The following is a 27,971-nucleotide window of genomic DNA, read 5'->3' as shown; positions in this document are numbered from 1 at the left end:
TGTGGCCCAGGAGGGGCTGGAGAGGAGGAAGGAGGAGACTGAACCCCGGAGTGGGGGGAGGAGGGCCGGAGGGATTGATCCACAGTTTGGGAGTGCCTTGGGTACATGCCCGCGCGCTGAGCCAGCCACGGGGGGAGGTGGGGGGGCTCTCAGGGACCAAGCTGTGAGCTCCAGAACTCCTGGGCTTCAGCTTGGGGTTCCCATCTGAAAAGTTGGGTCCCGTGTGTCCTGAACTCTCGTCACGTGCCCCCAGAACGCGCTTGCTTAGCACATGCCTAGAACCCCTGGAAGGAGGGCACTTCGGAAGCCAATTCAATCGGGGAGGATCCCGAGTGGGGAGCGGGGCTGGGCCCTCGGGAAACCTGAGATCCCTGGGGAAGGCGAGGGCGGGGCTTCGCCTCTCTAGGAGGAGTGACAGGTTCAGATGCGTGCCCCACCCCAGCTCTCCGGGAGGCCGGATCCTCCCCAGCTCCATTTGTTCGCCGCGGAGATTAAAGGCCAAGTAATCCCAGCTCTGCCCCTCTCGGGCGCAGCCAAGTGCATCCGCATTCCCCCGACGCCCGCGCCCCCCGGGTCCGGCCGCGGCTCCCTCAAACGCCGGCCCGCCGCGGGCACCGTCTTCCCCAGCAGAAATTCCTCGGAGACTGTGTGCTTGACACCTGCTCCCCTCCCCCAAGGAGCTTCAGAGCCACGGGTGACACCCGCGCGCGCGCACTCACACCCACACTCACACTCACGCACACACTGCAGTGCGGGGACACCTCTCCCCAACATACACAGAGTGGTGTAGTCTCATGCCCCTAACCCCCCCCCCCCATGCACACGCACGCAGCGCGGTGGTCACACACCCCACGCATAGACACACAACCTCCTCCCCCCAACGCACATCGCACAAACACGCGGCCCTCCTCCCCCTTTACCATCGTGGCCTTACATACAGACATACCAGGGAGTGTGGCAATGGCCGCCACTAACCCCCCTCAGCCCCCCTCCCCCCCACCTCCCACAGATCCAGATACACTCGAGCGCGCGCGCGCACACACACACACACACTCACACTCACACACTCTCACACTGACACGGCCCCCTCCCCTCCTCCCCTAGGCGGGCCGGGCGGGCCGGGGGTGTGTCTCGAGGCTGGTAGATCTCCCGCCTCCGCCTCCCCGCTCAGCCGGCCGGGAGCTCGGGAGCTCCAGAGCTCGGGTCAGACTGGTGCGATCGCGGGGCGCTGGAGGAGAGCCGCCGAGTCGCGCGCCGCCGTCCCGGCCCGGAGCCGCCCGGGCGATGGGTTGACCCGGCCGGCGGGGGCCCAGGACAGCCAGGCGGGTGCTCCACCTCCAGCCGTGCGGTGAGCGCCGGGGTGGGGAGAGGCCGGGGAGGGCTCCGAGTCTCGGGGCAAAGTATCCCGGGCAGGGGCGGGCGGCGAGCCCCGGGAGCCCGGGATGCCCGTTTGCAGCCGTCGGTTGGGGGCAGGGCGGACGCGGATGGCGAAGGGCGGGCTCTGGGGGTCCTCTTGCCCACAAGGCCCGGGGCGGCTCGCGGCTCCTTTCAGCGCCCAAGCCCCGAGCGAGGAGCGGCCGACTTCGCCCGGCTCAGGGGCTGAGCCCTGGGGCCCCATTTGCTCTGATCTTGAGGGACGGTTGAGGAAGCGAGAACCAGCTGCAGCTCCCCCCGTTCCGTGGCCTCGGCTCCGCCGCCTTCGGGGAGCCCGGGCGCCCCAGGCCAACGCAGCGGCCGAACCCAGATCTGTGGTAGACCCAGAAACAGAGACCCCCGGGGGCTCCCCGGAAGGTGCACTAGTTTCTAAGGCGGGGGGGGGGTGCCCGCGGGCTGTCACCCGGGCAGGGCTTCTTGGAGGGAGCTGAGAATCCGGAGAACAATACACTCCGGAATCTATTCCAGAGCCCCCCATTCCCCTCCCTCACGGAGAACCCGAGGCTCTCGGGTTCCCCACTCCTGGTCGGAACGGTTTGGTCTGATCTCCCTGCAAACCACCTTTCCGGTGCGTCTGCAAAGAACGCGGGCTCCCGGGGGCGCCTCCGCCTCGGGAGGCTGTGCGGGCTCTCTTCTGCACCCCCGGGGAAGTGTGCGTTTGCCTCGCGCGCCCAGGGAACGCGCCGCGGGACCTGCGGGTCCCAGCGCTTCTTTTCAGGGATTAAGAGAAATGGGGTTTAAAGAAATTAAGTCACTTGGCTTTGGTCACCAGGCTGGGGAGTGGCTTAGCCAGGCTCTCTACTTCCCAGTCACCGGAGGGGCGGCCAGGCGGGGTCCTCGGCCACGAGCTCCGGGCGTTTGCCCTCCTGCCGCGTCCTCATCCCCGAGGCTTCCAGGCTCAGCCGGAGAGCACCCGGCATCCCCGACTCCTCAGCCCCGGTCACTTTCATTTTAGTGCCCACGCCGTTTCCTCCCCTCCCTGGAGCCTCCGCGCGAAGAGCCCTCCGAACGGGCTATCTCTGCCTGTGGCCCTCCTCTCTCCCTGCCTCCCTGCCTCCCTGCCTCTCTCTCTGTGTCTCTCTGTCTCTCTCTCTCTTTCTGTATTTCTCTCTCTGTCTCTTTCTTGTCTCTGTCTTCCTCTCCTTCCCTTTCTCTCTCTCTGTGTCTCTGTGTCTCTCTTTTTCTCACACACACACACACACACACACACACACAGCCGAGCTCACTGCAGGCTCCCACGGCCCACGCTGCCCACGCAGGGAGTCAGAGATGTGCATACACAGAGCCGCCTCCAGGCTGGGCGGCCGGATGGGGGGAGCTGGGACACCACTGGCCTTCAGGCGAGCACCTGGACCCTGGAAGCGGGCAGTGCAGAGAGGAAGAGGCGCTCACTCCAGGGGGCAATCAGAATCCCTTCCATGCTGACTATGATGAGCTGGGCTGAGGCAGGGAGAGGGCCTGGGCACTAAGTGATGGGACAGTTGCATCAGGAGCAGAGGTCTGGAAGATGAATAGCGAAAGGAGCAGATGTGTAAGCATATGGAACCGCTCTGGCAGGTGTGGTGTGTAAACAGGACCCCAGATCTAGGGAATTGGGGTAAAGGATAGTGTGGTATAGAGGAAAGGAGCTGCATTTCCGTCTATTCTGACTTACTGTGACACTGAACAATTTGGGTGACCCCTCTGGAGCTCAGTTTCCTTATCTATAAAATGGGTAGAATAAGATCATGGCTTAGGTCTTTTCCTACTCTACATTCTCTGACCCTATGGTACTGAAGACAGGGTTGGGATCTAGGACAAGAACACGGAACTGAGATTGGGACTAGAACTGGCAAGGACCGATGCAAAGTTTGGGGGACTGAAGGGAGCAGTTGTTCTGCGAGTGTTCGGCAGATATACATGCAGCTTTGGGACACAGATGTGGTGAAGAAGAATGCCTGTAATTTGTGCTGGGGATTAATGCTGGGAACTAATTCGGAACTGGAACTTGGTTGCCTTAGTTTCCCTCTTTTACCTCTGTTTTGTTTTTTGCTCCACCATGAGTGATTGGTTAGGGAAGGACACTCCTTCTGCCTCCTGCTGTGCCTTCTCTCCTTGTCTGCCCAGGTTGCTCAGGGTCGGACCACCCTGCCCTGTCCAATCCCTAAAGTGCCCACGTCCACTGATACTGAGAGAATTCAATCTTGTCTGCAAGAAGCCACTCAGCCCTTTCTTTTCCTCTTCTTCCCCACTCTGATGTGCAGTCTGGCCGGCCATCCCCCACCCCTCACATTGCCTTTCCCCTTTCCTCGGCCTGTGGCAAGTCTCATTTTCACAGTCTTATGGCTTGCGTGTATGTCCCCCTTGTACCACTCTCGTTTCCCCAAAGGAAACCTGGCCTCCTTTTCCTCATATCCTTCTTGATGGGAAAGCAGGGATCATATAGGTGCTACTCGTTTTCCCTTCAGCGTGGTTACTTGAGTTTTTCTCAGGGCTTCCCGGGCACCGCTCACTGTATAATTCACTGGATTCTTCCAGGTGGGGAAGGAGTCTTTGACCTCATATTTTTATTACTCTCTAAGTTGCCAAGTTAACCCCCCCTTCCCTTTCCCTAAGTAATGGAGACAAATGGGAAAATGAAAATCCCAGAAACACAAAAAGGTACAAGCAATCCTTCCAGACTTCAGAGACATGTTGAAACCCTTGGAGAATACACAAAGACACAAGCCCTGTGTGTGCCTTGCTCAGTAAATGGAAAGAACTGATTTTTTGGAGTGATGCTCCGTGTGTTTTTGTGTGTGTGTGTGTGTGTGTGTGTGTCTGTCTGTCTGTCTGTCTGTCTGTCTCTTAGCTCAAGCATAGGTGCAAGCCATTCATTATTGCTCCCTGAGTTGCACCCCCTTCCCTGCCCCATGCAATAAGGTGCATTGAATTGTGCTAGTAGGAAGGGTGGAGGTGGGGGCTGCAGCACCCTCCCTCCATGGCCTTCACGTATTCAGGAGCTCACCCCCCTTCCTGTTCTGAGAATTGTTATTAACTCTGGGAGAGAGACATGTTGAGAATGTGACCTCCCATCCTCCACTCCCAGAGAGAATTTAATCTGTTTGCCCACCCCCACCTCCATCCCAATCCTGGGACAAAGGGAAGAAGCAGAAATTTTCCTTTTCCATCTCTGCCCCTCAGAGGGGGAGCTCAGTCTGAAAGGGGTGGAGTTGGGGGGCGGGGAGAAGGGAGGGAGAAGGAAGAAAGGAGGGGTTGATGGAGGCAGAAAACTTATCCAAAAGCTGAGGAAGAGACAGGCCCCCATCTGGAGGAAGAAACTAACCAAGAAAGGCCATCCATCTTCTTTGCCACTGCATCCTGGGCACAGCTTCTGGGCCTACCTAATCTGACCTGAAGATCTGAGTTCTAGAGCTCCCAGGCCTCCAGGACTTGGGGGTCAGTACCTGGTCTAGTCACATTACACTGCCCTGGGGCTGGAGTAGGGTCCTTGGTTTGATCCTGAGAGAAGAGGGCTGGTGTGCCTCTTAACCACTCACTGCCTTCTCTGGGAGAAGCAGGAAATGTCCATGAATCCACTCTCACACAAAGATGGTGGGGGGGCTCTCCCTGGCTGAGGTGTCTGTAAGGTCTCAGAGGGTGGGAGACGGGGTTAAGAGCAGAGCTTCCTGGAGCCTTGCCTGGCACCCCCCTCCCTGGGATCAGTTAGGATAAGATGGCAGCTCAGGTTTCCCATTGATCCCCTTTCTCTTTTCTTTGTAGAGACTCCACCTGCAGCTATGGCGCAGAATGGATACTTCTTTGAAGAAACTGGTAAGACCATAAAGCTGAGGAACATTCTGTCTGTCTGCCTGCTGTGTCTGTCTGTCTGGGCACCAGCTCTGCCAGTTTATCTCACTCTCCTGAGAGGCTGGGTCTCTGCTCGCCTGTCTGTGCCGGCCTCTGCGCTCTCCCCATCTCTGACCCGTCTCCCTTCTCCATCTCCACCTGCCTCTGTCTCCTTCCTTCCCCTCCACCCACCTCACCTGCCTCTCTCTCTCTCTCCCTCCCTCTCTCTCTCTCCCTCCCTCTCTCTCTGTCTCTCTCTCTCTCTCTGTCTCTCTCTCTCTCTCTCTGTCTCTGTCTCTCTCTCTCTCTCTCTCTCTCTCTCTCTCTCTCTCTCTCTCTGTCTCTCTCTGTCTCTCTCTCTCTGTCTCTCTCTGTCTCTCTCTGTCTCTCTCTGTCTCTCTCTCTGTCTCTGTCTCTGTCTCTCTCTGTCTCTCTCTCTCTGTCTCTCTCTCTCTGTCTCTCTCTCTCTGTCTCTCTCTGTCTCTCTCTGTCTCTCTCTGTCTCTCTCTCTGTCTCTCTCTGTCTCTCTCTCTCTCTCTCTCTCTCTCTCTCTCTCTCTCTCTCTCTCTCTCTCTCTGCCTTACTGTCCCTGTGCTGTTGGGGGGTGTTGCTGTGGGTCCCCAGGGAAGAAGCCCCAGCCTTTTCCTTTCTTGAACCCTAGGTTTTGCTGGGCCCTGGCCTGGCCTGTGGGGTGGGGGGAGAGGACGGCGTTGCCGTTGCCAGTAGTTCGCTGCCGTCTTTGCTGTGCCGTCCTGGGTATACAAGCTGTCCTATATAGAAAATAGCTGGCGAGGTGGGATCTGTAGCTTTTGCTCCACAGGGGGCCCTGACTGACTGTCATCAGAAATGAGTTTCACTATTGCCCTGAGGAGACAGGCCTTTTATCAGATTCTTAGGATTCCACCTAGCTCCTTCCCTCTAAACTATCCATTCATCAGGGCTGGAACGATCCACTCCCCTTGGATGTGTGGGTCTTCTCCTTAGTACTCGAGAAGGGCACTACTGTGTGCCACGCACTGTGCTAAATGTTTCACAAGTGCCAACTCCTCACGACGCCCTGCAAGAGAGGGCTGTATTATCTCCATTTTACAGCTGAAAAAACTGGCCAGGGTCACATAGCTAGGAAGTATCTGAGGCTGGATTGGAATTCCCGACCCCAGGCCCGGCGTGCTATACCCTGCACTACCTGGTTGCCCACATAGAGCTGGGCCCGGTGCCTTCGGAAATCTAGTCTGCCCTCACCCACTTAGCCCCGTGATCTTGTCCTTCTTCCAGCCTTGGATCCCCATGACTTATCTGACCAAGAACAGAAAGCTCGGGGTAGCCACAGTTACACAGACTTCCTTTCCCTCCTCCAGTGTCTCTAGTTCCCTCCTCTCATGGGACACGGAGCAGGACCCAACAATTCACGATACTTTTCAAGGGAACTTCATGCCCTTGGAGGGGGAGACAGACAGTTTGTCAGTCAGGTGGTGTACGTGTCAGGCAATCCGGCAGGCAGGGAGTCTACCAGCCAAGCGATCCGTTCTGTGAATTGCCCTGTCATCTGGTAATCTGTCAGTCAGAAGGTCCGTCAGTGAACCAGGTCATCTGTCGCGCAGTTCATCAATGAGGATCTCCACCAATGACTTGACTGCTCAGCCAGAGAGTCCATCAGCCAGTCCGTCAGTCAGGAGATCCATCAGTCAGCCAGTCCATTTACCGGGCAGTTCATCGGACAGTCAGACAGGCAGTGAGTCATTCTGTCAGCTGGGAGGCTTTCCGTTGGAGTCAGTAAGCAGGGCCATGTCCTAGTGTCGGCTAGGGTACGATCACGCCAACGTGGAGCTGGCAGGAGGTGGAGAAGCCAAGGGGAGCTCTGAGACTTTGTGCTGGCGGGCTGCTGGAGCCCTTGGGCTTAGCAGGGATGGGGGTGAGACCAGGAGTTGGAGTGTGTGGGTGACTGAGGCAGCGGGAAGCGGAGGCGAGAAGGCGGATGAAACAAGATTGCTTGTGATTCTAGTTCTGGGACTGTGAGCGTGTCCTGGGGGCCAGAAGTCAGGGGAAGTGGATGGGAGTCTGAGAGCAAGGCTGAAAGCGAGGAGCCAGCCTGCCTCTTCTCTGGGCCCCGGGCTCGAAGGACGCGGAGAGGTGGGGACCTCCGAGGAGATGGCGGGCCCAAGCAGAGGCCCCTGGAGAAGGCAGAGACAAAGGGGAGAACAGTGGGGGAAAGGAGTGAGGCTAGAGGGAGGCAGAAACAAGGGACGATGGAGGGAAGGGAGGGAGGAGGAGAGAGAAATTAATGTTGGAAGATAAAGGGGAGAGGGAGGCCTGGAGAAAGCAGGGCCGTGGCTTGGGCTCATGCAGCAGGAGGAACCTCCATTGTGAGATCGGACGCAGGGAGCTTTCTGGTGTGGGGTTTGGGTTTATGTGATTGGGGACAATGAATAACTAGTCAGAGACCCTAGAGGGCACCGGGGCAAGTGCCCGAGTGAGGAGGGAGTCTCATAGACCCCTCAAATGCCAGAGACAGGCCCCAGGTGCTGATCCCCAGGATGGACTCGAGCCTTGGGAGGGGAACGGGTGCTGGGGTGGGATGTAGGGAGGAAATATAGTTGGATGAGCAGGGAAATGAGTCAGTGTGAGTCAAGCCCCTCTCCCACCATCAGTGAGTGAATGGGGGAGGGCCAATACAAGAGGGAGAAATGGGTTTGTGGTGGATTCTCTATCAATTCAGGACAATTCCCTATCACCCCAAACTCTCCTGTAGTGAGAGAGACAGAGAAGGGGGAAGAGCGGGGGGGAGGGAGAAAGAGAGACAGAGGCAGAGAGAGGAGGAGGAGGAGAGAGGGAAGAAAGAAGGGAGAGAAGGAGACTGGAGAGGGGCCCACAATTAGGACAGGGCCAGAATTCAGAATAGGAGGAAGAGAGTAGGACGGGACAGTTATGGCGCAGTCGAGTGCTAGAATGCAGGATACCAGTATTCACCTCCACCAGTGGGGGATTCCAAGTGGGATTCAGGGAGGCTCTGGGGCATCAGAGACCCCTAGTCAAAGACTGAGGAGATCACCAAGTTCTGGAATGGTTCCTGGAGAAAGGGGACCTGGAGCTGGCCCTGAAAAAGGGGCACAGAGGGCAGAGAAAAGTGATGAGGCTGCGGTGCCAGGGAAGGGCAGTGGAGGCAAAGGTTTGGGAACTGGCAGCAAGCTGGCATGTGCAATCCAGAGTCAGCCACTGTTGGAGTGGAGGACTTGTAGGGCAGCCATGGGAGCTAGCTGGGGGCTGAGGGTGGGCCCCAAATCCAGGTCAGGAAATTGGTCAGGCAGAGTAGGGGTCTGTAGATAGGAGTTGATGTGATGAGAGCTGTGCATTAGGAAGATTAATCCGTGTCCCTCAGGGAACAACCAGAGCCCACCAGTCTCTCCCTCGGAGGCATGGCCCCGGGTTCACTTACCATCGCTTTTGCCCGTGCCCTCCTCCTCTGTCACAGAGGAAAAAAGAAGGGACGGCTCAAGGAGGAGGAGAACGCATTTGGGAGGTGAGGATGAAGGGGGAATAACAGTTCTGACCCTCTTTCTCTAGATGGCTGTATGGGGGGAGGGTGGTGGGATATCCCACGGCCCTTTCCCCAGGTCCGGCCTCTTTCTTATCCCGGGTGGAAGGGGTCCCTATAGCAGCGACAGGCTGGGAGCCACTGGGAGGTTCTCGATCGGTCCTCCAGAATGGGTCATCTTACGCTTGGGGCCCTCTCTGATCCCTCCAACGTGTCATAGGTCAGGGCCTGGCAATTGGAAGCACTCTGGGGTCCATCTAGTTCAAGCCTCTCACTTCACAGAGAAGGAAGCTGGTGCCTTCCTCTACCTCCCCCTCCTTCCTTTGAGCCCCAAAGACTCTTGTTTCATGGCTGACCTAGTCTTCACCTTCAGTTCACTGCCCGTCCTGCCGCACTGTCCTGCATTGTCTCTGCCCACCCACCCCGCTCCTTCCCCGCTGCCATCGCCTCTGCACTTCTGAGTCCCTCTCTCCATCAGCAGTCGGAGTCTTCGCTCATTTTGGGGGGGGATGTGATGTTTAGAATGAAAAGTTTTTTCTCCTCAGCACATCCTCACACTCACACCGTCACACGGACACCTTCACACACTCTCACACACTCACACACACACTTCCAACTGTAAATGCTCCAGGGACGGTCCTCTGCCGGCTCCCGAGGCTCAGCCCTCCAAAGCTTTGGCTCGGTGACCTCCCGTCTGTTCTGGGGTCCGTCTGTGACCTCTTCTGTCTCTCCAGGTTACCTCAAATGTGACACAGAGGATGGCGTCGAGGGAACAGAGGAAGAGCTCTTTGACACCGTCAACTCTTCCATCGTGTCCGGAGACAGCATCCGGTTTTTTGTCAACTTCAACCTTGACATGCAGGCTAACTTGAGTGGTACGGGCGGGGGCCCCGGGGAGGTAGGAGGGAGCACGGCCCCAGCCTTGACAAGCTCCCAGTGTGGAGGGGGAGCCCCGGAGCCCCGGCCACCCTTCCTTCTTCTCTCCAACAGAGGACGCTAGTTCAGGCTGCGTGCTCCTGCACACTTCCCGAAAGGTGAGTGGCCCCGGGGCTGGCTGGGGCGGGGGGGGGGGGGGGGGGAGGAGGAGGGGTGCAAGGCAGCAGGGATGGAGGTTAGCATGTCCGGCACTTCCCCTCCCCTAAGCAGGGCCCAGGCCCACTTAGATCCCCTACTCCTGGTCTGTTTTAGGTGGGTGGGTGCTAGGACATGGAGCAAAAACAAGGAGAACTCTTGAATTTGGGGGTGGGCTGCAGACTGCGGGAGGGACTCGGGTGCGGGCCTATGGGAGGGTCTCCCTCCTGGCTTGTGTGTCTCACTGCCTGTGCCCGCCGCTCTCTCTCGCCCTTGATGCTGGATCTCATGGGTCTCCAGTACTTGAAGTTAAAGAACTTTGAGGAGGAGATCCGAGCCCACCGCGACCTGGACAGCTTCCTGGCCCGGGCCAGCATCATCCTGAACGAGACGGCGACGACGCTGGATGATGTGCTCTGTGAGATGCTGCGCCGCTTTTCCCAGGACCCCAACAATGCGGAGCCCGGCTTCAACTTTGACCGGATCATGGCCACCCTCTTCACTGATTCGGGGACTCCTCGAGAGGGAACTGGTGACTGCCTGGGGGCCCCCTTCCCCCCGGGACCCTCCTCTTCTTTTAGAGCCCGGGGGCAGGGGGTGGACGTAACCGGGAGCCCGGCTGAGGATGAGGTAGTGGGTGCGGGGCAAGGGCAGGGTTTGTGTGCCCTCCTCACCCACCCTCTGCCCTCCCCAGTGCACCTCCTCTCTGACATAATCCAAGGAGTCACAGCCACCTTTACCGGGGTTCAGTACCAGCAGTCCTGGCTCTGCATCATGTGAGTAGGCCGGATGTTCCCTGCCCCCCAGGCCCAGCGCTCCGAGGCCGCCCCCCGAGGCAGCCGGGCTGGGGTCTGACGGCCGGATCTCTCCTCCCAGCTGTAACATCAAGTCTCTGCAGCGGCGCCACGTGTGCATCAGCCGCCTGGAGCGGCCCCAGAACTGGGGCGAGAACTCGTGCGAGGTGCGCTTCGTGATCCTGGTGATGGCGCCCCCCAAGACGGTGAGTGCCCGCGGTGGGGCTGGCTCTGTGGGGGCGGGGGCGCGTGCCAGTCCCCTCTGACCTGTCCCGGCCCCCCAGAAAAGCACCAAGACGGCCACGGAGGTGGCGCGGACCTTCGCCACCATGTTCTCGGACATCACCTTCCGCCAGCGGCTCCTGGAGACGCGCACCACGGAGGAGTTCAAGGACGCCCTGGTGCAGCAGAGACACCTCCTGACGGTCATCAAGCCGCAGTCCTCGGTGCTCTCCCAGCGCGAGATCTACACCCCGGTGCGGCCCCGGCAGCACGGAACCAAGGAGCTGCAGGTGAGTCGGCATGGGGCCCGGCTGCCGCGGGGGCGCCCCGGCCCCCGGGCTCCCCGCGGACCCACCTCTCCTGCCCTTCCTCCCCTGCCAGTGTCACGACTTCCTGCAACTGGGCAAGGGGATCATGGATGACGTCGCCAGAAGGTTTCCCGTGTATGCTCTGGACTTCACGGATGGTGAGTGGGGGGTCGGGGTGGGACCACCCTGAGGGAGGAGCTGACCCAGCCCCCTCCCCAATACCCAAAGGGGTCATCTCTGAAAAGGCTTAGGTTTAAAGCTCGCCTCTGAGCTCAGTGATGTGGCGGGCAAAATGAGGGAGGGTCTTTGTCCCCTACAAAATGGGTTCCAACTCCCTCCCGGGGCAGCTGCAAGGAGTAAATGAGACAGTCTGAGTCTCCGTATAGATGTCCCATGTGTCGTTGCCATCCTCAGTTTCTGTTATTGCTCTGACACTCAGCTCCCATCCTCCCAGGGTGGGCTTAGGTTTGACCTTTGACCTTGTCTCTACACACCTCTCCCCCCCCCCCAGGTGTGATTGGAAGCAACAAGTCTCTGGGGAAGTACCTCACGACCACAATCTTTCTCTACTTTGCCTGCCTCCTGCCGACCATCGCCTTCGGTTCCCTCAATGATGAGAACACGAAGGGAGTCATTGGTGAGCTGGGATTCCGGCGCAGGGTCGTGGGGGCCTCTTCCTGTGGCGTCCGGGTCTCAGGCATCCAGAGAATATCCAGGGTTTGCTTAGAGGGTCTCCGGCCCAGGAGCTTGGAAACAGCCCCTCCCTCAAGCCCGAAGAGAGCAGCGAGCTGGCCTGGGCCCCCTCCCCTCTGGCCAGGGCCTCCTTCAGTCTGATGTCCCGCTGGCCTCTGTCCTTCCAGATGTGAAGAAAACCATCGCCGGGCAGAGCATCGGCGGCCTCCTGTACGCGCTGTTTTCCGGACAGCCCTTGGTGGTGCTGCTGACCACGGCACCGCTGGCCCTCTACATCCACGGTCAGTGACCTCCCCACGCCCTTCTGGGCTACCTCGGGCTCTGTTCCAGGTCCAAAGGAGGCCCCCGGCCCTAGGACACAGTCCTCTGCCCCGTCCCAGAGCCTCCTGTGCGAGACCTCCCCCGGGCTGGGCGGGGGGAGCTCTTCTCTGGGCCGAGGGCTCCCACTTCTCAGGACCCTTCCTCTCCCTTTGCCATCAGCGCTTTTGATCGTTCCCTTCTCAGTCATCCGCGGCATCTGTGACGACTACAACCTGGATTTTCACGCCTTCTACGCCTGGACCGGCCTGTGGAACAGCTTCTTCCTGGCCGTCTACGCCGTCTTCAACTTGAGTCTTCTCATGAAGGTTTTCAAGAGGTAGGGTTGTCCCCGCCCCGGTCCTTGCCCCTCTTGCCGGGCCCGCCCAGCTGTGAGCGCTCCCACACCGGCAGTGGTGGCTCCGGCCTCTGGACTGGGGGCCCGAGGGGGCCCTGGGGTCAATACCGTGTCTGGCGCTCGCACTTCTAACACGTCCTGGCGGGCGCCTGATCACCTGTGTCCAGGACCCCTCCGATCTCAGCCCGCCACGTGGGCGGGCACGTCCCGCCTTCTGTGCCAAATGAGCGACTCCCCCAGACACATCCCCGCGCCGACAGCGCTCTCCTCGGTGCGGTGGGAGAAGGCCTGGGCCCCTTCTCGGGCGCTTCTAGCTGTGTGAGCTCGGCCACGGCCCTCAGCCTCTGCAGGCCGCAGCCTCCTCGGCTGTCAGATGCAGGCGACAGTGGCAGAGCCCCCGGGCCCAGGGTGTGGGAGCATCCAAGGAGCCTCTGCCCACCTCAGCTCCCTGCCAGCTGTGTCGGTCCTGCAAGGGCTCCTGGCAGAGACGCGAGGTGATGGCAAGAGCCGCCAGTGCTCAGGAGGGCTCTTCTTGCTCCTAGATCCACAGAGGAGATCATTGCACTCTTCATTTCTATCACCTTTGTGCTGGATGCAGTCAAGGGCATGGTCAAAAGTAAGTCCTGCTGTGGCCCCTCCCCTTTGTCCTCCCGCCCTGCAGACCCTCCCCCCCCCACCTAAAGGGGTCAAGACCCCAGAGAGAGAGAGAGCAGTCGGAGCAGCAGAGCGTTTCCCTCCACCCCTTCCAGTCCCAAGCAGGCCCACAGGGCGCAGGGAAGGTTTCCGAGAGAAATGGGTCCAGAAGGGGAGGAAGATTCAGCCAGGCAGCTCTGGCACAGGGAAGGCATTGTGGGTAATGAGACCAGGCGCAGAAAGGTGGATGGGCCAGGAGTGTGCTCGGCACAGGTGAGAGGGTGAGACACAGCCCAGAAAGAGTCCAAAACCGGGTTCTGGGGAGCCGAGAGGAGTTTAAGATCTCTTGTGTTCAGTTTGACAAATAGTTATTAAAATGCCCGGTGTGCTTTGTAAAAGCCACCTACTCCATGGAAGTCTGCTTGAAAGATTTAGCTCAAAGAGGGCCCTGGAAGCTCCAGCAGGGGCTGTCCAGCTGGAGTCAATTGACGAACACTTATTATGTGCCTACTATATACACCAGACACTGGGCAAAAACAAAAAATGCGAAACCAGCCCTGTTGTCCAGGAGCTGTCCTAGTGTGTGCTTCAGTAGGCATATGGAAAACAACGACAAGTGATCCGGGGGGAGGAGGGCATTGGCAGTGGGGCAGGAGCATCGAAGGAAGCGAGGGATTCCGAGAGGCCGAGATGAGGAGGCCCCTGAGGCTGTGAGGGCCAGACAGAGGAGTTTATTTTTGATCCTAGAGGCTACAGGGAGGTGCTAGAGCTTACTGAGAAGTAAAGAGGCAAACAAGCGTTCATTAAGTGCCTACTGTGCGCTAGATACTGGACTAAGCACTTTCCAAATTTTTGTCTCATTCTATCCCCAAATGAAGTAGGTGCCATTGTTGGTCCCATTTAGCAATTGAAGAACTGAGGGGCTTATGACACTGCTAAAAAGAGTCTGAGGCGGGTGGAATTTAAGTCTTTCTGCTCCAGGCCCAGCACTTTATCCACTGAGCCGTCAGTGAAGTGATGGGCCCAGATCGCAGGCTCAGTGACTGCTCGGGAGTTTGTCTGGCCATGAAATAGACAGACAGAAAATTTCTTAGTCCCGTGTTGTCCCTGAAGCATGGCAAAGGATGCAGGGAGTCACTCAGAGATGGTCATTAAACCGCTGTTCTGGACACGCAGTCCCTGTTCACTGACCCACAAGCTAACGTGCTTGTGGAGGCACTGAACTACGCTCTGCCCCACCTGCCAATCTCACCACAAACGAACCAGCCCATTGTTTGTGAAAGAGGGAGCATAAATCACATTAGGTTTGAGATGACCAGAAAAGGTGACCCGGTCATGAGGTAAGAACCAGGGGCAAGACATGGACAGCCTGGGGGGGGTGTTGGGACCCACTCAGTGGTGAAAAAGTGGATAGAAGGCCTGCAGTGCCCTGGGCAGTTCTTCTAGAGAGGAACTAGAATAATCCCAAAGGTGAGGGCACATACAGGAGTTTCTTTTGTACCAACCAGGAGAATACCCAAAGCAGTCAGAACACAGATCCTTAAGGAGCTCAAAGCTGAAACAGTCTCTGGTCCCAAAGAGTTTATAATTATAGATAACTCCAGATCTCAGGAATTAGGCGTGTGGAATGCCCGAGATCTAGAAAATCCATGTAAAAATATTTGGCCCTCAGAGAAATCTGAACTTTTAATTTCTCTTTTATGGGGTATTTATAGAACCTTCTTGTAAAATTTGGGTTAAGTATTTGGTCATAGGCTCTGTGGGTCACCTGTTGGCCTTTACATGCAGCTTCCACAAAACTCCATCCTGATTCCCACTTAGTTTCTTCAGTATCGTCGGTACATCAGAACTTCCGTGAGGAGTCACAGTGTGGGAAGTCATGATGTGGAAAGGATAACTGTCATCTAGAATGCATGAGGAACAAGGGGAAGCCTGGCAGGTCTCTGTGCAGGAGAGTTAGGTCATCCTGGCTGGGCCCCGGGGAGGTCTGGTAGTGTGCAAGCTGAGGAAGGCCTGGAGGGAGCTGGGACGTCTAAGTGAGAGGTGAGGGGGTCGCAGCCATAGTGACACAGAGTGAATGGGGAGATGGGAAAGGGCAAGAATGGCCAGGGAGCAGTGAGGCAGAGAGGAACGGAAAGAGAAATCTGCAGGTTTCCGCCCCTTCAAAGGTCCACACAAGCTACTAGGTATCATTGAGATTCAGCAAATGATTCTTGATGAGAACGGGACAATGGAGTAGTATCTGGCCCTCTTTGTATTGATCCTGGTTTCTTTGTTCCTGCTTCCATTAGATATCCTTTTTGAAAACAGAGCAGTGGGTAAGCTCTTGGCTCTCCCTGCGGACAGTTTTCCTAACAAGTAGTAAGAGAGATTTGCTAGATTCTGACCAATGAGGAGGAGCTAGGAAGAGAAGGCAAAGTGATGAGCTTTGGGAGCACCTCAGAGATGATGAGAGGCCAGCCGGCAGTGGGTTTGAAGGAAGAGAGCCACAGACTTGGATTGAGACACCCAGGTCTGGCCGCCCACTCCAACCCTTCTTGTTTGACTCTGGTAAAGTCACTTTTGCAGTGTGCTTCCATCTATTTCATGGGACTGTCTTGAAGAAAAAACATTTAAAACTCATAAACAAGTGTAGAAATTTGAGCTATGATTATAATAGTAAGAAGGGAAATACCAAGCATAGTATAGCATGTGAAGAGCACTTCACAAGAACAAGATGTTAAGAGGTTGAGGGAAAAGATAGGCAGAATCATGAACGAACCGAAGCCATCTCAAACTGGTTCTTGAGAGCTGATTGTTAAGTTCTTGAGAGCTGATTGTTAAATTTTCAGTGTGAGCATTTATACCTTGGGAAACAGCAGATGCTACAGTTCAGGGCTTGCTTTGTTGTTTTGTTGATCGATTGTCTCTAGAATTAAGAAAGTAGTGGAGAAAATGTCAATACAAATTAAATTTAAGTTTGTGGTGAGTACATGTTTATTCTTCAGGGAGTTAGTTGTGAAATATTTATCAGTCCTTGATGAGAATCTATTTGTTTTAGTATTGAAAAAGGAAAATGATTCGAGAGGGAGATGAGATTTTCAAGATCAATTTTATGATGATGCAAACACAAGTGATATAGCTAAGAGAAACTGTAACAGGTGGCTTTCTGATGAACTCAGATTTAAAAAATATATATTATTCAGTGAAAGCAGGAACAAGTAACTCAGGATCGATACAAAGAGGGCCAGGGACCTGAGAATAATTATGGTACTGCTAAAATTGGACAAACTAGAGCAAGGAATGAGGGCTTAGACCCTCCCCACGAAAGGGCTGGTTTTTAAGTTATGCTGGGGACAAAAAAAACAAACAAATAAACAAACAACAAAAAAAAACCAATGAGATGGATCAAAGGATCAAAGAGAAGCCATAAAATCAAAACCCAATATAAGTGAAGGGACAGAGAGCCCCTTCCTGCCCTCAGTGAATTCAAGTCAGTAGGGCCCTATGGCAACCATATTTGAGATACTGAAAGAAATGGCAGATTGGACTGCTAAGCTTTTTCTGGTGGTTTTTGAGAAGAAAACTGGAGAGAGAGAGAGATAAATGTCCTGATTTTGAAAAAGGAGATGGTCAGTTCTTCAGATTACAGGCCAATGGACTTGGTGGCCATCCCTATAGTAAGGCATAGTTAGAATAAGAGATGACAGACAACCTGAGGAGCATATAGGCAAAATGTGATAATGAACTGTTAAAAGGATGGTACGGAGCACACAGGCAAGCCAGGGCCAAAAAGAGCCAGTACACGGTCTCCAAATCCCTTGTGACAGATCAGTCGGGAGCAGGATCACTAGGGTAGAATCAGCAATGCTCCCTAGTTAATACTACTCTATTTTCTGGACTTCAGAAACAATACAAAACAAAGACAACCAGAATCTCTGATGATATCTTTGTGGACAAGATAGAGATTCATGTTTAGGGAAATGTATAACTCCTTGAATGACAGAACCCACTGAGTGATTAATGGACAGAGGTCCACTGAGATCTCAGGTCTCTCAAAAACTGTTCTTGCTTGTGCTGTTCAATATTTTTGTATTAGTGGCCTGGATAATTAGAGAGATGCCAGACTTGGCAGAGTTGCAGATGACATGGAACAGAGAGGGCTGGCTTACATGTTGGGGGACAGAAAAGTTAGTGAAGTTGTATATTCTATGAGGAGGCTCAGAGGATCCACACCAAAGAAGCTGGCAGACCCACTGTCCTTGGCTCTGTTCAGAGCAGCGAGGTTCCGCTCTAGCGAGGCCATCAGAGGCACGGGTCCAGAAGGTGAGCAGAACCAGGGAGGGCACCAGGGGCTCTGCCTAATGAGGCGCACTTGGAGGATTGAGGAGCCTTAGCCTGAAAAAAAAACCCAAGTGTCTTCAAACACCGAGGGCAGTAACAGGAAGAAATGTCAGCTTGTCCTGCCTGGCCCCGAGGACAGCATTGGGCACTGATGGAGAGCCGAGAGGAAGCCGGCTTTGCCTCAGCCTGTGGAAAAGAAAGGTCCCAATGGCAGAGGGCTGCACAGAGAGAATGTCCTGCCACACCTGGGACTCGGACTGGCAGCCCCCAGCTTGCTGCTGATGCTGCTGCTGCTGCTGCTCCATCCCTTGGGGCTCTCCCTTCCTGGCTGTCCAGCCTCTTCTCTCAGCTCTGACCTTTTGCATCCAATGATTAGCAATGCTGCCTATGTGCTGATGTAGTGGAAGTTGGGGGGGAGACATAAACCACAGGCTTTTAGGGCCCTTTGGGGGGGGTGAGACCTAACAGAAAAGGGGATTGTGGGGGGCCTGACACCCCAGGAAGTCCGAGGGATGGCTCTCCTGACTGATGCTCCACCACTCCCTTCCAACAAGGGTCCAGAAGGGAAGTGGAGTCAGGGTCCCGTCCCCCCGGGCCCTCCCACCCTGTGCGTATGTGACCGTGCCATGGGGTTTCCTGTTGTTGGGCCCTGACCTTTGTCTCCTGCAGGAAGCGACTCCCCAAGCACCTGGTGTGCCTGTTGAGCTTGCCTGACCCAGCTGAGCCTGCTCCATGTGCACCGGGACACACACATCCCTCACTCCCACACACACAGGGGGCGAGGCAGAAGGAAGGGGGCGGGGGAAATTATCCTAGGAAACCTGCCAGTGTAGCCGAGGGCCCCTGGCCAGCGCCCAGAAGAGCTGGGTTCGAGTTGTGACATTTTCCTAGTTTGAGGCCGTCAGGTACTTGAGGACTGCCCTGTGCAGGAGGAGATGTGGAGTCTGGCTTAGGGAGGCTCACAGTAGGTCTGAGGAGGCAGGCCTTAGCTCAGAGCTGTGCAGGAGAAGGAGATAACAGCTGGGGAGGAGGGCAGCCCAAAGACAGGTTTTCCAAGAGGCCGGACAGCACCGGGCCCTGGGACCCACTGTCAGGGGCTTCCTTCTCTGTGGCAGTTTGCCACCTCAGGACCCCTTCTGGCCGCAGGGGGCGCTCCCAGAGTAGCAGGTAAGGCTGGCAGCAGCCGCCCCATGGGTGTCCCCCCATGTGCCCCGCAGTCTTCCAGAAGTACTACTTCGGTGCACACGTGACCGAGTACGGGGAAGCGAACCTCTCCCCAGTTGAGCTGGGCCTTAACAGCAGCCTCCTGATGAACTCTTCACACCGCGCGGACAGCGACGGGGAGCCGCCGGGCCGGGAGACGGCTCTCCTGAGCCTCATGCTCATGCTGGGCACTGTCTGGCTGGGCCACACGCTGTACCAGTTCAAGAAGAGGTGAGCAGGGGCAGCGGGGTGGGCCCCGGCCCGGACACAGAGGGGCCCAGGTGGTGACGGAGACTGGCCAAGGGTGCTCTGCATGGGCCGCACTCCAGCTCTCTTCCTCCTGCCCCCACAGCCCCTACCTCCACGGCCGCGTGCGGGAGGCCCTATCAGACTGCGCGCTGCCCATCTCGGTGCTTACCTTCTCCATAGTGGGCTCCTTTGTCTTCCACGGAATTAAGAGTGAGTGTGCTAAGGAGGGGGAGGGCCGAGGGGGGATCGCGCTTGTCTCCTTCCTAGACCTGGCCAGGCCCTCTTCACCCGTCGCAGGGTCCACAGAAGAGCCAGGGCTGGCGGAGCCGACCCTCAGTCTCCTTTGCTCACCCTCCCGTTCTCTGGCCTTCCCAGTGTCCAAGTTCAGCTACAACCCCAGCGAGAGCCTGTTTGAGCTGGCAAAAGTGCAGTCGCTGTCCCTGGGAGCCGTGGGCAGCGCCATGGGCCTGGGCTTCCTCCTCTCCATGCTCTTCTTCATCGAGCAGAACCTGGTTGCTGCCTTGGCCAATGCCCCAGAGAACAGGTGTCTCCTCCGCGCCCCCCCCCCCGGGCTCCCCGGCCCAGTGCAGCTCCACCTGGGGCGGTCCCTATTTCCTTCTGTGGCCTGGGAATGGTCCCCTGCCCTCCCCGGGGCCCCTATCTGCCTGTTGGGCTCCTCTTCCACCTGTGGAACCTCCATTCCCCACTCCCTTTCGGGGGAAGGGCCGTTTCTCCTACCCATGGGCTAATGGCGTGCCCGCGTGTGCTCCAGGCTGGTGAAGGGCACAGCCTACCACTGGGACCTGCTGCTGATCGCCTTGATCAACATGGGGCTCTCCCTGTTCGGCCTGCCCTGGCTGCATGCGGCCTACCCCCATTCGCCGCTGCACGTGCGGGCGCTGGCTTTTGTGGAGGAGCGAGTGGAGTTTGGGCACATCTGTGAGACGTGAGTGACCGTGAGGGGGCCAGGCTGGGGGCGGCACGGGGGGCTGGGAGGGAGGGGTGTGACCTGGGCATCTGGCCGGTCCGAGCAAGCGCTGTACACACGGGACACGCGGCGAGCCCTGCCGCCGCTGTGCCTGCCCCACCCTCCCCCAGGATCGTGAGTGTGAAGGAGACGCGCCTGACCACGCTGGGGGCCAGCATCCTGGTGGGGCTGTCGCTGCTGCTGCTGCCCTTCCCCCTGCAGTCCATCCCCAAGGCCGTGCTCTACGGGCTCTTCCTCTACATCGCCCTCACCTCCCTCGACAACAGCCAGCTCTGCGAGAGGATCGCCCTCCTCCTCAAGGAGCAGGTGAGGACCCCGGGCCCACAGAGCCCCCCCATGGGTCTCCAAGTCCTGAATTCCCCGGCACCCTTCCCCTGCTCTGGATCTCCAAGCCCTGGACCCTCCCCCCCCCAGCAGGCCTCGTCCCTGCTGCAGAGGTCCGGCCTCAGCCCCTGGGCCTCCCTCCCCCCTGCAGACAGCGTACCCCCCCACGCACTATATTCGCCGGGTGCCGCAGAGGAAGATCCACTACTTCACAGGCCTGCAAGTCCTCCAGCTGCTGCTGCTCTGTGCCTTCGGCATGTCGTCCCTGCCCTACATGAAGATGATCTTCCCCCTCATCATGATTGCCATGATTCCCATCCGGTGAGCCCCCCCCCCCCAACGGCCAAACCCGGGGGTAGAGGCCTGCTGGGCTCCAGCGTGGCAGAAAATGGGATAGGAAAGGTCACCTGTAGCCAAGGCCCGGGCCAGAAGGGTGAGGGCTGACCCGGCCAGGGCCGGCGTGGAGGGGGAGCAGGGTGTGGGGGCTGCAGACCCCGACCCTGGGCACTCACGCACGCCGCCCCCACCCTCCAGGTACATCCTGATGCCCCGAATCATTGAAGCCAAATATTTAGATGCCATGGATGCAGAGCACTGAGGAGCCCCTGACCCAAGTCTTGGCCTCTGCCCTCGGGCGCCCTGCTGCCCTGGCTCAGGTGGAGCTGCGCTGCTTCACTTCCCTGCCCCCCTCCCACCCTGAGCCCCTCGAATCTCTACCTCTGTTTCCCATTCTTTTCCACAGCTCTGATTTTCTCTTTGTATTTGTCCCTCCCCAAAGGCTTTGCTTCCCGGGTTCCCCGAGGCCAGGCTGCTCTGGGGGGGCACTGAGGGGGGAAGGGCCTTCCTCTGCCTCTGCTCCACCCCCTTCCAGCCCCCAGCCCCCAGTCAGGGAGTAAGGCTTCTGGCTTTGGGCAGCTCATGCGAGTTAAGTCCCCATGTGGCAGAGAACGGGGCGCCAGCGGGCCCAGGGTCAGGGCGGCGCGTCCCTCGCACTGGGGCTGCGTGGATGCACGTGCCTGTGAGGGATTTTGCCTTTGACAATCAGTTAAGCTTCCCATCATTTGGGCCATGCATGCACATCCGACTTTCCTTGGGCTCCCGGGTGAACCCCTCAGTTCTGCAGGTCCAGGCAGAGGGGGTTCCCCAATCCTGCCCTCCCCCCTGGACAGGGAGAGGGAAACCCCAACCAGAGAAGCATTTCCTGGCAGCACAGGCTGGTGGCTCTGCCAGAGCACATGTGCACGTAGCCTCTACCCTCGCATAGGAGCAGGGGCCGGGCCCAAGAACTAGGGTCTCCCACTGCAGGCCTGGGGGGACTCCAAGCTGAGCAGTGTGGATTTTCTTTTGATAAAAGAGTCACTACTGGAAGAGAAATGATTTCCTTGATTGTGTAAGGAACTCGCTGTGAGCATTGCAGAGAATAAAGCTTCTGTTTCTACACTTCTACCTGCAGCCTCCCGTTCTCTGCCTCTGGGGTCTCCACTGAGGGGGAAGGGAGGACACCTGGAGCTTTAGTCTTTGCTAAAGAGTCTCAGCATAGGAAGGGGATCAAGGAGGGCTTCATGGAGGAAGCCAGTCTCCAGTTTGGGTTGGAAGGGTTAACCCGAGTCGGGCGGCATTCACATGGTTCCTGGGAAGGGCGCCCCAGCATTTTCCAATGGAGAACATAACAGGGCTGCCCTTTAATAGGCTGCCAGCCTAACCTACGCACGAAAAAAAGGGCTGGCTGTGTAAATGGTGGAGGGGACCCACTGGACACTCCCAGCAAGCCCCCTCACTCCCCAGACCCTCACTGAAATTCTCAGACATCGGGTCCTACTCATCTGTGTGTGTTAGTAAGAGCCTCCGTGGAGCTCCCCCCCTCCCCCTGAAATATCCATTTTAAGCCTGGATACTTTGGGGGTTTTAGGGCTGGGGCTGCCATTGGGAAACTACTTTGGGAAGAACCTTTGTCCCACCCCTTCATCTCAGTAATGAGATCCCGCTCAAGAACTGGAAGGGATTCGTCTCCTCATCCTACTGCCCCACCAGGTAGGCTCTCCTCCAGAACGGCCCTGACAGCGCTCACCTCTCTCCCTGAGCCAAAACCATTGGCTGGCCCAGCGCCGGCTTGGGGAACTGGCAAAAATGGCCTGTTTCACACCCCTTCCCATGACCCCTCTTTGGAAGATAAGCTGTCCAGGTGGTCCTGACTCTTCCGGCCTAAATGTCTCTAATTCCCTCATTTGGCACGGCCTCCTTTGGACGCTGGCCGGGCTGTCAATACCTTCCTCAAATGTGCCCTCCCCTCCCTCCATCCCAAGACAGGAGATGTGAGCTGACTCTCATTAGACAGATACCACCAGCAAGACCAAGATCAATGAAATACTTTTATCCAGGAGGCTCCACGTGCCCCTCCGTGTGGTCCTTGGGGTCCTTCATGCCGCCCCCTCCCCCTCCCCCCGCTGCGGCACTCCCTCCTGGGCCCTCGGGGAGCCGGGCTGCAGGAAGTAGCTCTGTAGCTCACGGAGGGCTCGGAACCGATGAGAGATGGTGTTCTTCACAGCTTTGGGCATCTCGGCATACCTGGGGGGGGGAGACCGCAGAGACACATAAGGACCCCCAGGGAGGAGCGGCCCGTGGCCGCAAAGATCCTGCAGCCTCCCTCAGGGCAGCCCACCATTATTCCTCCTAAGAGCTCCTGTTTCTCGAGGGCTTTGAAGGACCTTCCTTGTGTTTTCCCATTTTACAAACGGGAGAACTCCCGGGCTCAGGGCAGCTCGGGAAGCTGGTTCTGGAGCAGGATTTGCCTCAAGTCCCAGCCTGCTTTGCATCAGCCACCCCACACTCGGTCTGAAGATGCGCTCCTTCAGGGAAAGGGAACTTTGTTCCTACCGCACAACTTCAAGCTGCTCTGCCCATTTTAGGGAGGGCCTTTTAGCGCCCTCGTTGGGCGTAACCCGCCGGCGCCAGGGCTCGCGGGCTTGGATGGAAACCTGGATTTGTTGGCTGCAGCCCCGTGAACACTGCTCAGGCACCACAGCTCCCTGGGCCTGGGGGTGAGGCTTTTGGGGGAAAGACTTGAAAACATAAGGGCCAGTTCAGCTGAAGAGAAGCAGGAAGGGCGGGCACGCAGACAGTCCCCGGCTCTGTGAATGGCCACTGGGGAGCTCGGAAGGAGCCGGGCGCCTGCAAAGCTGCCCCACTAGCCCCAGTGCTCAGGAAGCATCGCGCCAGCGGGCGAGGCCCCCAAGACTCCGAAAACGAGGCCCGGGGGTTCTGGCCCCACGTCTGCCTCAGCTGGACCTGGCATGACCTCTCCTCCAATAACCCCACAAACGATGAAATGGTTACTGGGTAAGACCCCTCCCAATCCTGATCTTTTCAGACCACAACTCTCCTGCCGAGTGAGGAGACCCCTCAATGCTGGGACGGCCACTGTTCAGACCCCCACCCTACTCCCAGGAGCCGCGTCTTTGTGCTCCTGAGCCAGCAGGACACCCAGGAACCATCTCGGAGCCCCGACCCACCGAGGCCCCAGCGCCGACCCCAACCCGGGCCCCTCAGCCGCACTCACGTCTGCTCGTAGCCGTCGGGCTGGAAACAAGGGTCCCAGCCGAAGTCCCGGCAGCCCCGAGGCTCCACGATCTGGCCCTGGGGCAAAGGAAAACGGAGCTGGAACCTCCCTCCCCCCGGTTTTATGTGCCCGGCTCTCCGTCCGTCGGTCCTGCCACCATATTTCACGTCTGTCCGTCGCTGTCTCTCATCACCACTGCTCTGTCTCTAGGTGGGCCCCCTCCATCTCCTCCCCCCAGTCAGCGCCCCCCCCCCATCTCTGCTGTTCCCATTCCTGGCCTTGAGCATCCAGAGGGGAACATCCCCACCTGGTGGTATGTTGGGAAATTGCTCCCAGGCCTTCCTGCCTTCCTCCCCCTCCCCCCCCATGAGCACGTACAAAGGTCTGGCCTTTGAAAAGCTGCACAGGATCTTCTGGCTGGCCGGTGCTGAGTGCGAACGTACACAGAGCGTAAGCTGACTTGTCTTCAAAGCCCGCGAGGAGGCGGTAGAGACCTAAGCCGAGGACCGAGAGGTCAGAGAGGAAGGGCCCAGGCAGCCTCCGTCCCCAGGGCTCCCACTTGGCCTCTGCGGCAAGAACGGGCAAGCTTGCCTTCCTGTGAGGGCAGGGGTCCGGCCGGCCCGGGGCTCCGGGGGGCCTGGGCCCGCCAGGGCTCCCCGACAGAGCCCAGAGCGCCATCTCCCGGCCGGCTGCTCCTCTCCCTCAAGCAGCCACTCACCTTCAGGCTTTAACTTCTCCAGAAACCACTTTCTGCAAGACAAAGAGGAGGCTCAGAAGGGAGACCGAAGGCAGGCACAGGGGGCTCCCTGCTGGATCAAGGGGCTGTCCCGCTCCCCTCGCCGCTCTGAGGGCTTCCTCTCGGCCCTCCCCCACACCGCCGCCCTCCGGCCCCTCCAAGGAGAGCTTCATGGGGTCGGCACGTCAGCCGCGGCTCCGTCTGACAGAGAGGGGGAAGGGCTTTGTCTGAGGTGGGTCAGAGGAAGAGCTGAGAGGCCCGGACATCCAGCGGGGGGTCTCCACCCGGGAGAAATGTCACAGGCGGCAGGCACAGGCTCGGGGAGCCCTTCACAGGCAGCCCTGACGACCCGTCACACCATGAGTGGAGGACGACTGGACACAAGGAGGGCTTTTTCCTGGCTCCTGACGGCGACAGCGTGCTTTATGCAGCGCCCACCGTGTGCCGGGCGCCATGTGCTTCACACCCGGCCTCTCCCGGGGGCTCTCATCCTCGGGGCCCGGCCGGCGAGCAGTGTCTGACGCGGGTCCGGACTTGGTTTCCCGCCTCCGGATCTGGATCTTCGCTCTCCCTGGTGCCTCAGGGATGCCTTTCCAAGAAAGGGGTCTGGGATCCCAGGGCAGAGGAATGCAGGGAAACATATCTAGATACTAAAAGGGTCTTAAAGACCACCTGGAGCGGCCCATGGGCCCTGAGAAACCCCACAGGCTAAGGAGGAGACTCCCTAAAGTCGTCTCCGCCCCAGGAAGAAAGAAGGCCGGAGAGTGGGGCGAGACTCTGGGTTCTCCAGGAGTCCAGATCTCGGGGATGGACGCCTCTCCACCTTAGCGAGGTTGGGGGAGACAACAGGCAGGGAGGATCAGAGGCGCAGCTGCTTCTGAGAAGGGCCTGAGAGGGAACTGGAAAGGCCTGCCCCTCCCCCCAGGTCTGGGCCAAAGACACGGTGCCCGTCACCACCTGTGACCTTAGACAAAGGCCCGGGGACCCCTCGCTCCTTTCTGGCTCTGAACACTCTGACCCCTGGCAGATGACGACCCCCCCCCCATGGGGCTGCTGGGTGGGAGATTACTCACATGTAGGGGCCGGGGAGGCCCCCCAGGGCATTGAAGCAGAGGCAGGTGTCCTCCACCAAGACCGGGCCCTGGACCTGCGGCACCGAGACAGCCCCGTCACACCCCGCACGTCCTGCACCCCACGCCCCACAGCTCACTCCCCAGGACCCCCGGTGGTCCCGGCTCCAGCATAGACACAACCCTGGGGAGCTGGCTCTAAGGAAAAGAACCCATGGAAGTCTCGTCGCCCCCTCTGTGGAGGAGAGGAAGGGGCAGCCCAGCCCCCAGGGGCGGGCCAGGAGGCTGGCATTTTGGGCTGCTCAGAGATGAGGCGCCCCGGGCACTGCCCACAGTCACGGTGCTTCCCGGGGGAGAGCCAGGGCAGAAGCGAGCCTTTGGAGGCTGCCTCAGGCGTGACTTCCAGAACCAGAACCAGAACCGCCCGTGTGCAGACAGGCCCGGGGGGAGGACCACCGTCTCCCTCGGCTGTTGTCTCCTGAGGCCATTTAACCAGGCTCCGAGGTCAGACTGCGGAGGTGGCCAATGCAAAATCACTCCCACTTTCCAGAAGGGCAAACTGGCAGAGGGAGCTCTGGAGCCAGGCCTCCGGGGGCCCTCTTGGGCCCTCCCGGCCAAGCTGGGGACAGCCACGAGCCTGTCCACTATGGAAGAGAGGCAGGGGTGGGGGGTGGGGCTGCCCGCCCGACCCCCGCTGCAGCCTCCGATGCCAACTTCTGGGCCAGGAGGACGCCAGAGCTCAGTCAGTGTGTCTGTGGGAGGGAGCCCCGGCGCTGCCTCTCTCACCTCCCCACCGCCTCCCCAGCTCCCCGGGCCCTACCTGTCTGGCCGCTTCCCGGCATTTCTGGATGGAAATCTCATCGGGCTCCCCCTGGTATTCCGGCACTTTGGGGAAAAAGAGACACGCACACGTGACAAGCGGCCTGGGGGGGTTAGTGGCAAGCGCGGCTCTTAATAGGGGAGAAGAGGACTTACGGTCAATTTTCTGTGGGACCAAATCGCAGGGGAACTTCTCTCCCAGGATCTGGACCACCTGCCGAAGGAGAGGAAGGGGACGACGGCTGCACGAGTCTGCCCTCCGCCCCGGCCCCCCTCCCCTGCGCAGGCCTCGGGCCTCCCCAGCCGGACTCTGCCGGAGCTCGGGACATCCTGGGCCTGCTACCGCCTCCCGGCCTCCCCTCTTCTTTCTCGCTGGAAGAGCCCGTGCAGGGAGCACACACGTACGGCCCTGCTAACAGAGCTCCAGCTTGGGCTCTTACCGTCTCTTCTCAAACATGCTCGTTAATTTCTTATTATCTAATTAACTTTTTAACGCTCCCGTTACATTTTGCTTTGGACGCGCTCCTTTGCACGTGGTTCCCAGCTCCGTGAGGACGGGGCCTCCTTTTGCATCCCCAGCCTTTAGCTCAGCGCTTAACAAACAGTGATCAATTACAGCCGGGCGACTGCTGCCAGATAGGAAGAATTCTAACCCAGGACTTTCTCCGCATTGCAGAGCTGAAAAATATTGACTAAGCCCTCACCGCGGGCAGGACATGAGCTCACAGGATGTCAATTAGTCCAACGGGTCCATTTCCCAGATGAGGCACCTGAGGCTCGCCCAGGGTCACACTGCCAGGAAATGCCAGGGGCAGGATCAGAAGGGGGCGTTCTTTGAACCAGAGCCGCCACAGCCCGCTGAGCTTTGCTCTGTGGTTGGTTCAGGGAACCGGGTCTGAGTTAGAGAGGGAGACTCCCGTGGAGAGGGCGGAGCCAAAGGGAGAAAGGGGAGGGGCGGCTGACTCGCGCGGCCACCCTCCCCGTTTACGACCGCATGCTCACGTGGCCCTGGAGGCCTCCGACCCCACCTAGCCGCACTCTGACGTCACTCAAAACGATGGAGGAGATGGAGTTCCCGCTTCCCCTCTCCCTTTCCCCGGGCCCATCACCTCTTCTAGCTTTTTAGCATTTCCAGTAACGAACACAACTTTCTTTCCCGCAAGTGACGCCGCCATCAGCTCTTCAACTCAGCCCGGTTCTCTTCCTCCAATCCGCGAATAACACTATTCGGACCAATGGGAAGGAAGCAGGCGGTAAAGGCGGGTCCAACGAGAGGGGGCGTGTCCAACGTGACCCAATCATGATCATTTGCTTCCACAAGCCCCTCTTTTTCGTAACCGGAAAATTAAGGACGCGCTGATGGACCAATCACAAAGATGCGAAACGTTCACGGTCGCCGGTGAAGCCCGAGAATTGGGGCTAAAAGGTTCCCTTCTTCCGCTCACGTGGTGGCCCACCGGAAGGCCCCTGCTTTGTCTTCCAATTGGAATTATAAAAGTTGTGTTCCTTATTCTCTACCCTAACCCCTTTTTGCACGACCAAGCGCGGCCGCCG

General features: G+C 58.3%; 2 protein-coding genes across 8 annotated transcripts; one reads left to right on the top strand and one right to left on the bottom strand.

The window, feature by feature from the left end:
* The first annotated feature begins 1,041 nt into the window (after window positions 1-1,041).
* On the top strand, window positions 1,042-21,682 carry SLC4A11 (solute carrier family 4 member 11). 7 transcript variants are annotated; one of them, XM_074272821.1, is made up of 23 exons: window positions 1,209-1,348; window positions 4,784-4,851; window positions 5,176-5,226; window positions 6,803-6,973; window positions 8,618-8,758; window positions 9,508-9,648; window positions 9,764-9,807; window positions 10,145-10,376; window positions 10,539-10,620; window positions 10,721-10,844; window positions 10,923-11,150; window positions 11,242-11,326; window positions 11,680-11,805; window positions 12,029-12,142; window positions 12,366-12,498; window positions 13,059-13,132; window positions 18,690-18,906; window positions 19,028-19,134; window positions 19,300-19,468; window positions 19,697-19,870; window positions 20,023-20,218; window positions 20,388-20,557; window positions 20,771-21,682. In XM_074272821.1, exons 3-23 carry the CDS (start codon window positions 5,193-5,195, stop codon window positions 20,832-20,834), a joined length of 2,826 nt encoding a protein of 941 aa, XP_074128922.1. In that variant the 5' UTR covers window positions 1,209-1,348; window positions 4,784-4,851; window positions 5,176-5,192; the 3' UTR covers window positions 20,835-21,682. The 7 variants fall into 7 exon arrangements, with proteins under 7 accessions (XP_074128926.1, XP_074128924.1, XP_074128922.1 ...); XM_074272820.1 differs by lacking the exon at window positions 4,784-4,851; XM_074272824.1 differs by lacking the exon at window positions 6,803-6,973.
* Window positions 21,683-22,592: 910 nt separating this feature from the next.
* Window positions 22,593-27,674, bottom strand: ITPA (inosine triphosphatase). Its single transcript, XM_074272827.1, has 8 exons — window positions 27,527-27,674; window positions 26,574-26,631; window positions 26,419-26,483; window positions 25,602-25,675; window positions 24,511-24,542; window positions 24,171-24,286; window positions 23,793-23,869; window positions 22,593-22,801 (listed from the first exon to the last, which is right to left on the bottom strand). Exons 1-8 carry the CDS (start codon window positions 27,590-27,592, stop codon window positions 22,654-22,656), a joined length of 636 nt encoding a protein of 211 aa, XP_074128928.1. The 5' UTR covers window positions 27,593-27,674; the 3' UTR covers window positions 22,593-22,653.
* Window positions 27,675-27,971: the final 297 nt, after the last annotated feature.

The sequence above is a fragment of the Sminthopsis crassicaudata genome, chromosome 6, assembly GCF_048593235.1.
Source record: "Sminthopsis crassicaudata isolate SCR6 chromosome 6, ASM4859323v1, whole genome shotgun sequence".
Taxonomy (NCBI): domain Eukaryota; kingdom Metazoa; phylum Chordata; class Mammalia; order Dasyuromorphia; family Dasyuridae; genus Sminthopsis; species Sminthopsis crassicaudata.
Note: the sequence above shows the minus strand (reverse complement) of the source record. Positions and strands in the feature narration are given on the sequence as shown.